The sequence below is a fragment of the Teleopsis dalmanni genome, chromosome X (assembly GCF_002237135.1).
Source record: "Teleopsis dalmanni isolate 2A chromosome X, ASM223713v2, whole genome shotgun sequence".
In the NCBI taxonomy this organism is placed as follows: Eukaryota; Metazoa; Arthropoda; class Insecta; order Diptera; family Diopsidae; genus Teleopsis; species Teleopsis dalmanni.
Window position 1 is genome coordinate 17,720,804 of NC_051848.1, and position 15,594 is coordinate 17,736,397.

General features: G+C 31.9%; 2 protein-coding genes across 3 annotated transcripts in view; one reads left to right on the top strand and one right to left on the bottom strand.

The window, feature by feature from the left end:
- The window catches only part of LOC119662135 (ATP-binding cassette sub-family G member 1), a 61,552-nt gene that overhangs the window by 16,693 nt on the left and 29,265 nt on the right, over window positions 1-15,594 (top strand). The window contains exon 2 of the mRNA XM_038071691.1: window positions 5,837-6,477. Coding sequence (XP_037927619.1) covers window positions 6,233-6,477 — 245 coding nt within the window. The 5' untranslated portion in view covers window positions 5,837-6,232. The remainder of the gene's footprint in view (window positions 1-5,836; window positions 6,478-15,594) is intronic.
- On the bottom strand, window positions 881-14,300 carry LOC119662136. 2 transcript variants are annotated; one of them, XM_038071693.1, is made up of 6 exons: window positions 14,193-14,300; window positions 13,877-14,059; window positions 13,151-13,254; window positions 4,585-4,632; window positions 1,360-3,677; window positions 881-1,303 (listed from the first exon to the last, which is right to left on the bottom strand). In XM_038071693.1, exons 4-6 carry the CDS (start codon window positions 4,601-4,603, stop codon window positions 950-952), a joined length of 2,691 nt encoding a protein of 896 aa, XP_037927621.1. In that variant the 5' UTR covers window positions 4,604-4,632; window positions 13,151-13,254; window positions 13,877-14,059; window positions 14,193-14,300; the 3' UTR covers window positions 881-949. The 2 variants fall into 2 exon arrangements, with proteins under 2 accessions (XP_037927621.1, XP_037927620.1); XM_038071692.1 differs by having other exon boundaries at window positions 13,371-14,059.

Below are 15,594 nucleotides of genomic sequence, written 5' to 3' on the forward strand. Positions count from 1 at the left end.
TATTAAAATCATTGACATTCATATCAATATCAAAGTCCAACTTAGGATAGAAACTAAAATCACACTAAATCGATAACCCTGTTTATATGCTTACAATTTTTACAATTTCCACATATTCTATATCCTTATATAGTACTGCTTCAAGCGATTCAATCTGTCAAAATTGTGAAATATTAAATTTAATCATTTGTAAATGAATTTAATATAAAGTTTTGCTCAACACATAACGATTATATAAGTGTTTTATATATAGCAAAGGTATTATCACCATTTAAAAACGGCTAGAAAGTTCGGCTTTGCCCAAATATAAATAGCTTTTCGCACAAAGTTACTGGGAAATTGATAGTAACTGGGAAATTGATGGAACTAGGTCTGTAGGTGTGAAAGTTATGGTTTCTTGCGTTGTAGTAGATTAAAAAATGGACAATCACATTCAAAGAAAAACATTTTCGATATTTATGAAACTCATTATTAACTTAGCTACTTACTTCATTGAAAGTCTGAAAATGAGATGTGATAATGCTGAAGATAATTATAACTAGGCCAGATGCCATGTTCTTGGAAGGCACTGTCAACAACCTAATCTAACTCGAACGAATTCCACTCTGACCACTCTGAAAGTTTAGACCCTAATCAGAGATATAGAATAGGCTTTAATTTTTCTCTCAATGTAGGCAAGGATACTGTTGGGTTTTCCCTCATTACTTTCGAGTGTTCATTACTCAATGAATACATTCTTTATATAACTGTTGGGTTGATAGTTGTGGAAATCAAAAATCATTCACATTTCTATGTGCTCATATTAAAAACATATATTTCGCTACAAAATATAATACAAAAAATTTGTTAGCTTTTAATTATAAAAGAACGATGAGCACATATAAAATATTATCATACAATGTCTTTTTCTTTAAATAAAAATAAAAGTTGAGAACATTGAATTTTTTTCTTAAAGTTTAGGTATAACGCCTGGTAATACTGTTCCATTTTCGGTCGCATAAAGAATGGATTGAATCTTTTTACATAGTTCATGATCGACTTCTTGATTTTCAGCTAAGAACTTTTCTATTAAATGTAAGCGAGAATAATTCAAGTTCCGTTTAAACTCAATGCCTTGATATAGCTCGCAACACCAGTCAGCTTGAGCATCGAGTTGTTTTATTTTATCCAAGTTTATGCAATCGCTCAACGCAGGTAATCTCTGAGTGTCTGAATCGTGGTTCAAATCAGCAGTAAGATTAACGTTGCCTTCATTGGCCTTCATGGGCTTACATTTTGAAACTTCTAAATCATTAGTTATAACCTACAATTACACATTTTTTAATATATTACTAAACTTAAGAATTTTTTACGACTTACCTTATTTAATATTGCACCATTATTTTTGATTCTATAATAACAAGGCTGGTCTGCTTTACCTTTTATGTCATTTTTTTCATTAAAACTAGTTTCTGTCCCTAGGTCTCCAGGTCTACCACATTTGTCTTCATGCTTCCTATTAAAGGATTTGCTTTCACTTGTCACATTTTCGCCTCTACATGGATTAGTAAATAAGTCTGCATTTTTTGTATTGCCTTTTCCGTTGGTTAAAGTCTCTTCCATATTTTCTATAAACAAATTACCAGATTGTGCGGCTTTATCTATGGTGTGATTTCGATGGTCGGATATATCGGTAGAACAAAACTGAGCAAAGTCATTTGCCTTTGGTGTTGCTATATTTTTATTAGTCGATGTTGTACACAATTTATTTTTTCCAATAGGTTCAGTATGCTTTTGTTTCTTCATTATCGTAGTTCTTCCTGTTTGTAAGGTCACGGATTCCTTGACTTTAAAGTGATCATTGCATACTGATCTTTCGTTTAGATCGTTTTTGCCATTAATAAATGAGTCCTCATAATAAACTGGTGCTTTCCTTGAGTCATACTGTTTGTTATTTATAGTATCTGGTTTCTGGCTTTCCAAATTATCAGCTTCCGCTGTTATCATGGTAATGTGATTTTTTTTATTGTCTATAGTGTTAATCATAGAAAAATCAATGAAGGGTAGTGACAATTTCTCTTGATTATTTTTAAATACAACAGTGGTTGGGGGTACGGGGTTAGAATCGTTTTTGTCTTTACTTTCTTCACTACCGCACTTTATTTCATAAAAATCGTCATTTACAGGTACGTCCCCATAACTGTTCTGAAGATTGAAGGTTTTGGTATTTGCATTATCAGAATAAGTCATAAATGCTGCATTTTGTGCCTCGGTTACATTTGTATTTTTGTAAGAATTACCACGAGTAAGAATGCATTGATGGTTTTCGAATTTGTCGATATCGTTCTGAAACGGTTCAGTTTGCAGATTCGAGTTTCTAAATTGAATTTGCTTAACTTTAGACGCTACCTGAGTTTCAGCAAGATCTTTACCAGGCGGGTCTTGTGATCCACAACTGTTTATATTACATAACTTGTTCTTATTGATATTTAAATTCCTTGGTTGATAAGAACCAGGAACATTATCATTATCTAAAAATTCAGTTTCCGTTGCTGCATTTCTAGTTTTCTTCTCAAATTCATGTAAGGGATCAAACAATTGTAAAATGTCTGTTCCAATTCTTCGAACATCAATAACTTCAGCTGTTTTCATATCGAGTATCTCGGGCTTTAACCTCTCCAATTTGCTTAGTGCCACAATATTGTTTATTTCAGCTTGCAACAGCACCTTTGCTATTTCAGTGTGCACACTATTTAGTGTATCAGTATGGTCAATCGTTATCGGATCAGTTTGCTGTGCCACATTAATAAACTGTTTTTCCACATTACGTAGCTGACTGGATTTCTTAACATTCATAAGGTCAGCATTGTGCGGTGCATTTGTGTTTACATTTGTTTTGTGTGTACCATTTATGAGATCAAGTTCTTCGTCTCCCACTAAACCAGTTTTTTTTGCTGTCAGCGTGAAGTCCGTTTCTTTAACATTATCACCATTTCCCTTTCTTTCATAAACCACAGGTAAGGGTTTATGCGCTTCCTCTTTATGTTCACTTTTATATATACCTGAACTGTTGATGTCATACAAAGGACTTGCAGATAATACCATTGATATTTCTTCATTACGAAGCTGAACATTTTTAATTTTTTGAGTTACAGTGCATTGTGGTACCTTAGTTTGCTTATTTTGTGTTGCCTTATATTCGTTTTCCATAATATCTTCTTCATCTGTACGTTCATCTTTCTCGACTTCAGCATCTTCTTTTGTATTTAATTGTCCAAATGAACGTTCTTGCGAATCAACACTCCGAAAAAGTTTTCCTGGTTCGCAATTTGTCTCATAAAACATTTTGAACCATTTAAGGAAGGCGAAGTTCGCCTGGAAACGACCAATTATTAATTCGTCTATGGGCACAACTGTTTTTACTTCTAGAGATTGAAAGCTTTGTTGCAGCACTTTAAAGTTATTAATATAGTGCGTTACGAACTTGCTTGGATGTTTGACTTTCTGTAGTGGGACTGCACCCGGAAAGATCTGATTCAACAATAAACAATAGCAAGCACCGGTACACATTTCCTCGACTTTTCTCAATTTGGTACCGAGCAAATCGTTGACCCACTTTAGAAGCTCTAACCGTGGTATTGGTTTATCGTTTATGCCAGTTAAAACCACATTCTTGGCTCTCTGCATGTGAATAAAGTCTTAAAATGTAAAAGATAAAAGTTAGTATATTCAAGAAAGTTATTTCTTAAAGTTTAACTTAATTCATGGTAATAATAAAACAAGGAATTCTATAGGAAGACCACTTTTTCGTGTTTATTGTTTCATCTTCTTTTTTTTCGAAACGATATTTCATGTAAAATAATTTCAATTAATGGTCTACTAACTATACGTGTATTTAATATATATTGAAATAAATTAAAGAAACTTTTTAATGTGGAGTCTGCCGTAAACCAGCCTTTAAATCTAATATAAGTTATTGAAAAATATTGACAGATATATTATTAAGCCCGTCAGTTTTTTTTTTAAATTTCCGTTTTTATTTAACTAAAAATAATATATAATATTTACACCTTATCAGTTTCCATTACACTAGCCATTAATCAACAGTTCTTAGTATCAATAGATCAGAAAATTGTATCCATCATTATTAAACCACAGAACCTTTCTAATAAATCCTTATCTATATCAATAAAAAATTGACTAAAAATTTGAATTAAATTCTTAAAAACTTCTAATACAAAACTAAAACGGAGAAAATTAATATTCGTATTTTCCTAAGAACTTCAGTTAAAACTAACAAATGGTTTTTCTATAATTTTGAGGCGCAGGGGTATACTCTTCAGTACAACTCTGTGGATAGCATATAAAGGATCACTAAACACTATATATAGTTTTCATGTGTTGCCTTTCATGTCTGTTAGTAAAGTTTGAAACAAATTTAATTGTTAGAGAAGTGAAAGACGGCCAACTTTAACATTCTTATCCATAGCATGCGAATATTAGCTAAAATTATATATCTATGAGATCATATGAGATCTTAAAGCAATTTATTTTCAGGAAGCGTAAATCAATCTTTCTACATTCCTACTACTTAACCATACTTACCTTTCTTCGATAAATTCATTGTTTCCTCCTTTAACAAACTTGAATTCCCTTAAATTAAAAAATTATTTTAATAATTTTAAAATTAAAATAAGAACTAAATATAATAATTATGTGTCCTTATAAGAGGAATAAAAATTCCCTTATGGTAATTTTAGTATAAAAAAAAAATTATTAATAAAATAAGTAAAAAAATACTAAAACGTACAAGAGATACTTCAAAAAAAAAAAAGTGTAATATCTAAATTTTATTATTTTATTTTATAAATTATTAAAAAATTATATGACATATTGAATAACTGACATAGTCGCACCAACACGTGCCAATTCATTAGCAGTGGTAGTCGCTAAGTCGTGGTATCCCGACTATGGATACATTGTTATGATTACTGATCTCTTTCAGAGATGAAACACATTATTGAACGTTGTTCGAGTTCATATGTGGAGTGTGTAAGGTTTCGATAGCTGCTTGACTATCTATAAAGAATCATATAAAAGTTTCTGATAGAAGTCTTCCTAAAAGTATATCAAAATGGGATTACTTAAATTCTAGCAGCTCAAAAATGCACTTGAAAAATCTTGTTTTCTGTGTGACATTTAACTCATTTATTAGTAAATTTAGAACCCAATTTTCCAAATTCAATTTTTTTTATCTATGTTGGAGCTCTCTCTGTAAATCTTATATTGATTATGAAATTCGGAAGGGTTAATTTGTTAATGCATATTATATGAACCAATTATAATATAATTATAATAGTATTATAATAATATACATAATTATGTTCCATGGTACATTAGGACGAATGACATCCTCAGGCACATCAAGATTGATCCCATCAAAAAATACATAAAGGATAGAGCCCTGAAATTATTTGCGAAATCTGACAGACGTACCAACACCGCATTATCAAATCTCAAAATGGTTACAGGCTTCTCGGGGAGGTATGCAGATCTGAAGTCAATTATTGCTTAGTCTGATGAAGTGATAAACAATAATCTGGTCAAGGTGTAGAGAGGGGTTTTGAAGAAACCTCGAGTTAAAAAAGAGTATAAGTGCTTAAGTGCACTAGCTCAAAACAGCTTTAACATAATAATAATATATATAAGTTATAATATTTTAATAATACAATACTTAATTATTGAAGTACAATATAGCTTTTACATAAACATTAAAATATATCTTAATTTACTTTATACTTTTAATAATCATATATATTTTATTATAGTTATATAAAGACTCCATCTTATTTTTCAGCTTAATATATGACCTTGACGTCATCAACCTTCTGTTAAGGCATTGGTATTGAATATATTAGAGAAAGATATATTAAAAGAAAGATACCAGACTGCCACGGCGCAGAACTTATGAGTAATTGGACTAAAACCTCGCAAAAAAATTTGAAGCCAACTGCTATAAATTTTATGATTTGACTTAAAGATGTAAAATTTAAATATCCTGAAGTATAAAAAAAAACATACCCAGAACCTTATGTGTGCAGAACTTAGCCAAAGAGTATTGGACTCAACAGTGGTGGTGTTTAAGTGGTGTATTTCATACTTATTACTCCACTGATTTTCGACTTTAGGTGATAAGATAGAAAATTTGTGCCAGTAAAGACTACAATTTTTAAGAAATCCAATAAAATTCGAAATGGCTGAAGAAACTTGTTTGCCATTGGTCACAAAAACCAACTCTGACAAAGCAGTTATCCTGCCGGCAGGACCTGTTAATGTGGATGCAGTTGTCAGTTACCAGAAACAGCAAAATATAGCTCATACGGGTAGCAGTGAAGCTGCCTCTCTAATGACTACAAATTTCAATTTAAATTTAAACACAACCGAGCAGCAAGGACTCAAGCTGCAAGCTAAATTCGTGGACAACAACCTGAAGGACGGGTAAGCTTCCATACAAAATTTGTTTATGCTGCTCTACTATTATTTCAAATATTGACTTACTAGATGAATACGTACATAATATTTAAATAATAATAATAAAATTATTTACTATGATTTTAGAAAAATTATTGATTAATAAATAATTTTTTAGAAATTTAGAGAAACCAGTAAATGTTTTTCTGACACTACTTTTAAATAATTCATTTCGTTTTAAATGCCCTTAAAGGCTTTATACTTTGGTTTTGTTTCCAATTATATTCACGCATTTCACAGAAACTAATTCCATTTCCTAGAACAACTTCCCTTCTGGGATTCAAATAAAATTTGAATTGCAAATACGAGGGAATGCAGTACTCAAGAATACGTAATTCCGTAATTCGATACTTAAGCAATCAGAACGTATATGCATGTATCTTCCACTACATCCCAAACAAATGCTGTTAGATAAACCGGCAGCAATGGTAGTGGGTGGTGACCGACAACTTTGAATTTATCAATAAGCTCTAAAGATGTTTTTATAGTTTTATAGTAATTGTATTTATGTTGGCATTCAACTGAAATCATTTGCATATACACATCTAAACACATAAATCCACACCTATATAAACTACAGTTCAATAACTACAAATTACAAACTCTACTGAGTTTTAAGCAATGGAAAATCATTGGTAATTGGTAGTTTCCTCCTAACAGGGATTAGTGCTCCTGGTGAAATTCTGCTTCCTGAAAGCGAATGCAACGCAATAAAATGAAATCGAAATTTGTGGCAACACCGCTGCTTTCCATCTGCTCCTCCTTCTCGCTTCCACTGGATTCGGATTATTCCAAATATTTCAATAAATTCTCTATTCCATTTTAATGGCAGGCAGGACATATGCTAAGTTCTCTCGTAAATTGGCAGGAATATTGCATTCGCTGCATGCACAGAGAACCTGAACGTGATGTCCTATAAAACTAACAGCAGGAAAGCCAATAAAAGAGGAATTTCAAATGAAATAGTTTTAACACTTTGTGGATAGCAATTTAAAGTGTTTGTATAATTGCAGAGATTGTTTTGTAATGTTATGAAGTATTGTATTAATTTAATTCGTAGGCATTAAAGCAGTACTAGTTCAGTTTAGACATAGCCTATTCTATTAAAAGCTTGTTCCTTTCAAAAATGAACGTAACCGCTATATGGGAAATGTGGCTTTGATTGCATTAGTTGAGTACGCTAAGGATTCTATAGATTCTATATTTTAATTTAATTCGTAGGCATTAAAGCAGTACTAGTTCAGTTCAGACATAGCCTATTTTATTAAAAGCTTGTTCCTTTCAAAAATGAACGTAACCGATATATGGGAAACGTGGCTTTGATTATATTAGTTGGGCACGCTAAGGATTCTATAACACTTAAAATGCTGTTAGGCTGGAGGATTTTCAGGAACTTCCTTGACAATTCTAGTTAAATTTACAAAACTTCGAAAAGTCTTCTATATGCAAGAACATATCCAAAATATTTGTTTTTTTTTTTGCGAATAAATATAAACCATCAACCATCATGGAAAAAACCAAATATTAATTTCAAATTAATTAATGATGTGTTATAGTCATGATACATGTATAGATCGAAAAGTGATATTGAATACACAATTTCATTTAAAAGCAAAAAAATCGTGCAACAACTCCGTTTTTTGTCAATAACAAAGCCAATTTTCTCCCCCCTTATAAGATTTTAATACCCATTAATGAACTGTCAAATAATTTGGGAACACGAAAAAAGTATCTTAATGCCTCTGAATACCAAAACGCTAACCAACAAGAAAACAATCCGATTTGATATGCCTTTAACCACGTACAATAAATTTATCAGCCTTATGAAGTACACTCGGGCGGAAAAAGAAATCTGTTCCAGCCGTCATTGTTGCTGATGAAATTCCCCAACAAAATTGGCACACCTTAATACACACAGCCCGGAATTAAATTTGCAACGAATTGATTTCAGACTTCAGATTTCATTCGTGTGCAGATATGCGTCTTATAGATGGATACACGCGTATCTTCCACCAAACAAGCGTTCCCATTTTCCACAATATTTGCCTATTGCCTCAACGATGTGCAGAGAGTCAGACGCAGTTCTGTGTTGGTGCGTGGGCATATGAGCAATTGGCAGGATAATGGCACGAATCTGTGGCAATAGATACATTGTGTGCAATTTGCTGGCGTGTTATGAGAATCACGCCCACTGACATGCTTAGCTTTTCTAATGCCTAAGTATTATTTGCTGTTTTTGCATTTTCCAAAGACTAAAAAAATGAAATTTTTTTCCTACTTTCATTGCTATTTGGTACAACTTCCACTTCCGTGAAATTATTGTATGCGCAGGCAGAAGAATACTGGTTCAGCTTGACTGAAGCTGCAAATGTATGAATAGTAGCGTTACGTCAGGAATTTTTAGGAGGAGTGTGGGGGTGGAAGTAGTTATGGGATGTATAATAGACCCAGTTCTCTTAAATACTGCATGTACATGTTTGATGCTTACAAGTTCTGTCTTTTTTTCGATCATTAGCGGAAAACCATTTAATACCATAATTGCATCCTTGCAAATTTTGAACACCTACGACCTACAACTTTCCCGTATTCTGCCTCTGCCTCTGCCTCTGCCTATGCCACTTCTGAGGAGGCTTAGAAATTGCGATTCCGTTTTAGTTTGCTGTGCTGTGCACGTCTCATTGTTGCTCAGCATTAGTTACAATTACTATGTGAAGGAAGAGAAGTATACGTGGCCTCATTCAAGGTCCCTGTTTCTGGCCCTGTACTTGTGCTACTCATTGTCGGTAAATGTATCTAAGCATTCGCTATGCATTTATTGTGTATCTTAAGTGTGTCGTACACAATCAATGCGTTCGCATTAATGGTGTCTATGTTGCTTTGGAAGGGTATTCTTTTTTCAAGTTCAGATGGAAGTGCATTAAACGCTGATAATACTAGATGCTTCAACTTGCAGAACTATTAAATTACAAGGTTAATGAAAATCTGTTGATTGAAAAGAAAATGTGACTGAAAAACTGTAAAACAATGAAAAGATAATTACGTTTTGAATTTTTTTGTATCAAAAATGAGAAAAATTGTGTTTTTTAACAATTCGAAAAAAATTATTCACAATAAATAGCAGTAGTTAACCTTGACTTTCAGTAAAAAAATGTAAATACTAAACGCTTCTGCTATTAAATAACAATATAATAACTCGTATATTCGTACGAGTGTACAGGATGCTTTTCCACATATTATTCCTATTTTTTCTCCTTGTTACATTAAAGTTCTTTGTGTGGGCATGGAACGCAAACAAAACTTTTCCTTCGCTTTAGATTTAATCTCACCTGACGGTCCAATTTGCTAATATTCTGTATAAATAGATCGCAGGTCATGAAAAGTCCTCTTCTTCCTTACAAAATCTGTATTCTATCCATCACAATCTTAATCTCTTGGTCTCAATTTTCACAGACTCGCAAGCAGTTAAAGTGAGTAAGTAATTGTTCAACATAATTCTTGTATATGCAACATAGGCGAATATTATTGAATAACTTCCACCCAAAGAGCTCATGCTGAAAAGGTCAAATGTGATACGGTATGATTGCCTTTTTCACTTTACGAAAGGCGGTCATACCTTTTATTAGTACATGTGTCTTTGACACATTAAAATATTAAATATTAAAAATTTCAGAATCCGTTCACTCTAGCTCGGTGTGGCCACCTTTCACCTTAACTGTGGGCTTCAATCGGTTAAAAAATGAGTTGCATACTTCACGAATGTAATATTCCGGTATTTTGAAATATTCCTGAAGAATGACTTTCTTCAGCGCATCCATATTGGCATATTTTTAGTTCAAACCTTTCTCTCCAAAATGGCTCAGATGGAAGAGTCCATTGGACTTGCATCTGGTGAATTCGAAAGCCATTATATGGACGCAATAAAGTGTGGAACATGCTTTTCTAACCATTCTTGACTCGCACGAGCTTTATGAGACGGTGCCGAGTCTTGTTGGAACGTTCATGGTCTACGATCAAAATGTTTGCGTGCCTGCGGCTCTAAAACAACTTCCATAACATTTTGTCGATAATAAGTCGATTGACTTTGACACCAGGCTCGATGAAAACGATTGGAGAGCGTCCATCGGTGGAATGTGATGGAAAATTACTTCGGGTGGCCATTAGTAGTCTCAAATTTCAGGCAGTGCCTTCAGTTAAGTAAACACGATCATTCTGAGAATATTTGAAATGCTCAATGGAGAAATTTTTCTTATCAGAGAACACAATGTGTGAAAATTAGCCACGTTCGTACAAGCGTATCAAAATCCTTTGCTCTTTCCAGTCTTACTTTTTGTTGCTTTCGCGTAGGATCTTGTGCCTTTTGAAACTTGTAAGGCTCTACCTTAAGCTCAGTTTGGAATATGAGTCGAATGCTTCGCTTGAATATTTTCTGTTCTCTGGCCATTAGATCACCACTACGACGTGAATTTCCTTCAAGCCGAGTCTTCACTTTCCGAACTATTTCAGATGATGTTGCTGTTATCTTTCGTTCACCACCATAGCCTTTGGCGGCACTGCGTGTACTATTATAACAATTTATTGTACATTGCTCACGAATAATAGCTAATTGTCATTGCCAGCCAAATACAATGCAATCACACTATTGCATTTGAATTCCATTTCGAATAACTTTTGTTCTATAAAATTTAGACGCAAATAGTTGTGGTAGCTTGTAAACAATATAGACAGCTGTCATTCGTATGAATTTTACGCAGTTGGCAATTTGACAGATATACCTGTGTATAGTTGGTAACACTTCAATCGCATAATCCTGTGTATTAATTAGTATATATTTGCATTTTTCTCGAAAAAATACGTAGTAGTTTAATTCAGAGATCAATAGTAGGATAATGGTCCGCTCCAAATAGAAAATTTTTTCCACAAACAAAAAAAAAATTACAAAAAAATTTAGATGAGATTTTCGTAATCAGTCACTGAAAGGTTTTGAAAAAAGTCAATTTGGTACCATTATTAAATCCAAATGCAAAAACATTAAAATTTAAATTAATGGATATAATCTCCCTCTTTCTTATCCTCATCACCCAATGGAACATAGGGCCTCTTCTATATTAAAGCACTTAAGCTTCTGATTATTCCAATACATAACATTAGAACTACTTTTTGTGAGACATTTACAGTCTCTATTTCTTGTAGTTCTCTTCGTTTTATGCAACAATAAATCACCTCGTGAATTAAATGTAGAAAATAATCAGTACATATATATCCATTGACTAAGCATATACTCACTAAAGCAATGATTGACAATTAAAGAAAAGTTGAAGCCGATATATTTTAATATATCATGAATCGAGCTTTATAAATCAAAATTAATTAAAAGATATTAGTATGTCAACGACCAAATTAGCAAGGAAGAAACTTAATTCATTTTTAAAGTTTTTATTAAAATATTAGGTACACCTTAGTTACATGAATTCGTCCGCCTCACACTTTTTAACGATTAGGTAAACAAAAATAGTGCTTTATTGCAGCAACTTAGTGCAACAAAGAAGCTTTTATATAGCATTATTTCCCGTAGTAGACGCGATTTGCCCATTATTTTATTTTGCACTTTATATTTTTGATATATCTCACTAATAAAAAATGTTTCCCAGCTTCTGTAGGCACTTACTACTTAAAGAGTCAAGTTATAAGTGTCTAATAAAAATGAAAAGATGTTTTCCTAATTACATTATTTGACCTTTGTACTACTTGATCGCATGAAAATATGATTGCGTGCATAATCAAATATATTTAAAAAAATTTTTTCAATTGGCAGAAAATTTCACATAATACTTTACGTATCTTCTAGGTTTTCAACCTTTCGGTTTGAAATACCATGCCACAATTGGCATTTGATCCATGCAACACAGAGACTTGTGAATTTGATTGAAAATATGCAACTTGTACCCAACTAAAATTATGGAAATATATTCGAAATAGAATCTTGAGAGTTATATTTCATTCATTGCCATTCATTGTTCAAAGGGAAACGTCGGGCACTCGGGACGATTTGGATTGCAATGCAATAAATTGAACTTTAGTTTTGAAGTGAAAAAAAATACTCTACTATAGTAAACAGAAATAAATTGAGACCTTTAAAAATTAAAGGGGCGCTGTTTGAAGTGAACATCTCTACTAACTATGAGATGTTTCCGGGCACAGTTGCTGGCCCCAGCTCATCCCATCCCGTTTTATGGAGTTTTAATTATGTTAAAGGTAAAAGAAATATTCACGAGCGATAAATTGTTCTAATGGGAAGTTACAGTTCTTAAATTTTATTCAATTCTGTGGCTTCTTATTATTTTTTATATCTTGAGTGACGCTAGAAAGATTAGTTAGCATCTGTACTTATTTTTTAGAGCTGTTGTGCATTCAAAGTACAAAAGAGCATATATAATTGTCTATACAGACATTATCATAATTGCTGTAATTGTATACTCACTAATTTTAATGGAACCTTTAATAAGCTCACTTAAAATTAATCAAAGCACATAATTTGCAAATGATATAATTGACATTTATAATTATAAATTATTAATCAACTTTTTATTTTTTTGATAGTACATATAATATAGTTTGTGTTTATTGTAATATACATACTCACCGAATTTCTGAAACCCTCTTACACTGAAGCTATCTAATATAAGCACTTCTCTATTAATGAATGGAGTGATGTCCAGATAATCTTCCGTTGTTCAAATAAAATATCTAGAAGATTGGAAAATTGTTTTGATTCTTAAACTATTCTATAATATATATAGTATATATTCTATATATATTCTATATTTAAAAATGTAAGCAAAGTTCTTAATTTTGTTTTATACCAGTATTGATAAGTTCATATATTGATGTCCATGAAATATTTACTATATCTGAAAAACTTTTAGAAAAGGTTATATATTAGAGGTTGTCGGAAAAGTAATAACTTTTGACACTAAATAGTTTCAACTTCATTTAAAAAAAGAAATTTATTAAGTTTTCTTCATATTTGACCATCTTCCCTGCGTAAATATATAAATCAACTTAGGTTGTAAATTGTTACCTTATTTAGTTCTTAGCAGATAAACATATATTTCTTTATGAATGAGATTTTATAAAACTCATTCTAAGATAGAAAAAAATTATTGAACAAAAAAGTCAATGCATCGCTGATTAAGCTTTGAACTCTCTTCTAATAAATGACATTTGAAAAATAGAAAAAATACCTGATGATATTTCCGACAACCGTGCGATATGATAATAATAAATAATTAACGTAAATAAGATTTTTTTATATGGTGTCGTCATCTTCTTATTACATGTATTAATATTAATACGCTATTTAACTTACCTAGCTGGAATTAAAAACAACCAAACTAGATGACCTCTATAAGCGAGCTCTATAACGGAACTTTGATCTCAGTATTTCTTATTAGAGCAGAGAAATGTGCAAGTCCAGTCCCCCAAGTGTTTGTATATTAAACCGCGGGTGCTCAACGCAGGCAATGTCCAAATCAACTTCTGGTTAAAGTTACTAATTGTTAAAATTATAGATGGTTAGAATGAAGTATAAAGAGTTAACATTTGCAGAGATTACATTAAGTTTAAGGGGATACTTGGCCTTACAAAAATTTCATGAAACAATGACTATTGAAAATGTGACTTACATTAATGATAGAGCTCTTCAGCTATTGAGATTACGTTAATATACCGAAACCCAAAAATATGTCTCGTTCAAAAAAACTCAATGCAGAGCACAGAAAAATAAGTTAAACTGTTTTTAGAATAGATATTTTCTGTTTTGGACAGAATTTTTAAAACTTCAACTTTTTTATTATTTTTTCTGACAGTAAATATGTGATATCTACGATCTAAAAATTCAAAAAAAAACTTTAAATAACAAGATTTTATAAATCAAAAAAAAACTATAATAAAAACTTAAAAATAATAAAAACTCTACTTGGCATTTTATATTAGCAAAACAGCTGCACTTTCAAACCAATATTCGCTGGAGAGTTCCGTACATCGAATGTCATGTTGTAATAGAAACCACAGATCCCCACCCATTTGCACTGTTCAGCAAAAAAAATACAAATTTGGTTAAAAATAAAAAGAGTGCAAAAAGGTCAAAAACAATGAATGCAAAACAAAAAGAAAATGAATATTAAAGTACCGGAAATAGGCGAAATGTGTATGAAAAGACACAGAAAATGGGTGTGTGTGAGCGTTTTCAATATTTAATATGTGTAAAACTGAGAAAACCGGGCGACCGAACGTGACAAATGGGGCTGGGTTTACCTTCGCAAAGTACACGCAAATTAACTTCTGACATTTTTTGCAGGTCTCTTTCATCGTTAGCGCCGGCTTGCGAATGTCCCATGCAAACCGAACAAAAATCAATAGAACAGAAATTGACAATGAAGTGAGCCGTAAACGATTATACCAGGAAACATATTTCCTAAATGAACTAACTTCATATTGCGTGAACATATTTCTTGCGAGGCATAAAATTAATTAAATGAAAGTAAATCAATAATAAAATAGTTTTCGAAATTAATATTCTAATCCTTTAAATAAACAAATGAGGCATGCAAGATTGGTTATTAGGAGAACAATAATTGCTTCACAGACTTTCACAGACCTTGACAGAGCTTGTCAATACTAATCAATTTTGGTTTGGAATAAATTAGATTTTTGTGTTCATATTAACGAAAAAATAACATGCTTTTAATTTACATATATACCTACAATATTATATATACATATACTGTATGTAGAATATATCAAAGAGTCGTTAGCGGAAATATATATTCAGCAGGTCATCACTACCGAAAAGCATCAAAACATTGCGCTATATTTTGAAATATCTGCAATGATTAAAACATTGCAATGCAATGATTAAAAATTTATATTTTAAGAAATCATTATATATATTCAGTGCACCTTCAGCAATGTGTACAGTCTGAAATAAATATTTCCTTCAAGATATTCGTGAACGGATTGATGGATTAAGTTCGATTTAAGGACGAGACTGTATCAGAAAAAAGTTTGCTGTTTGCTAATATTTAA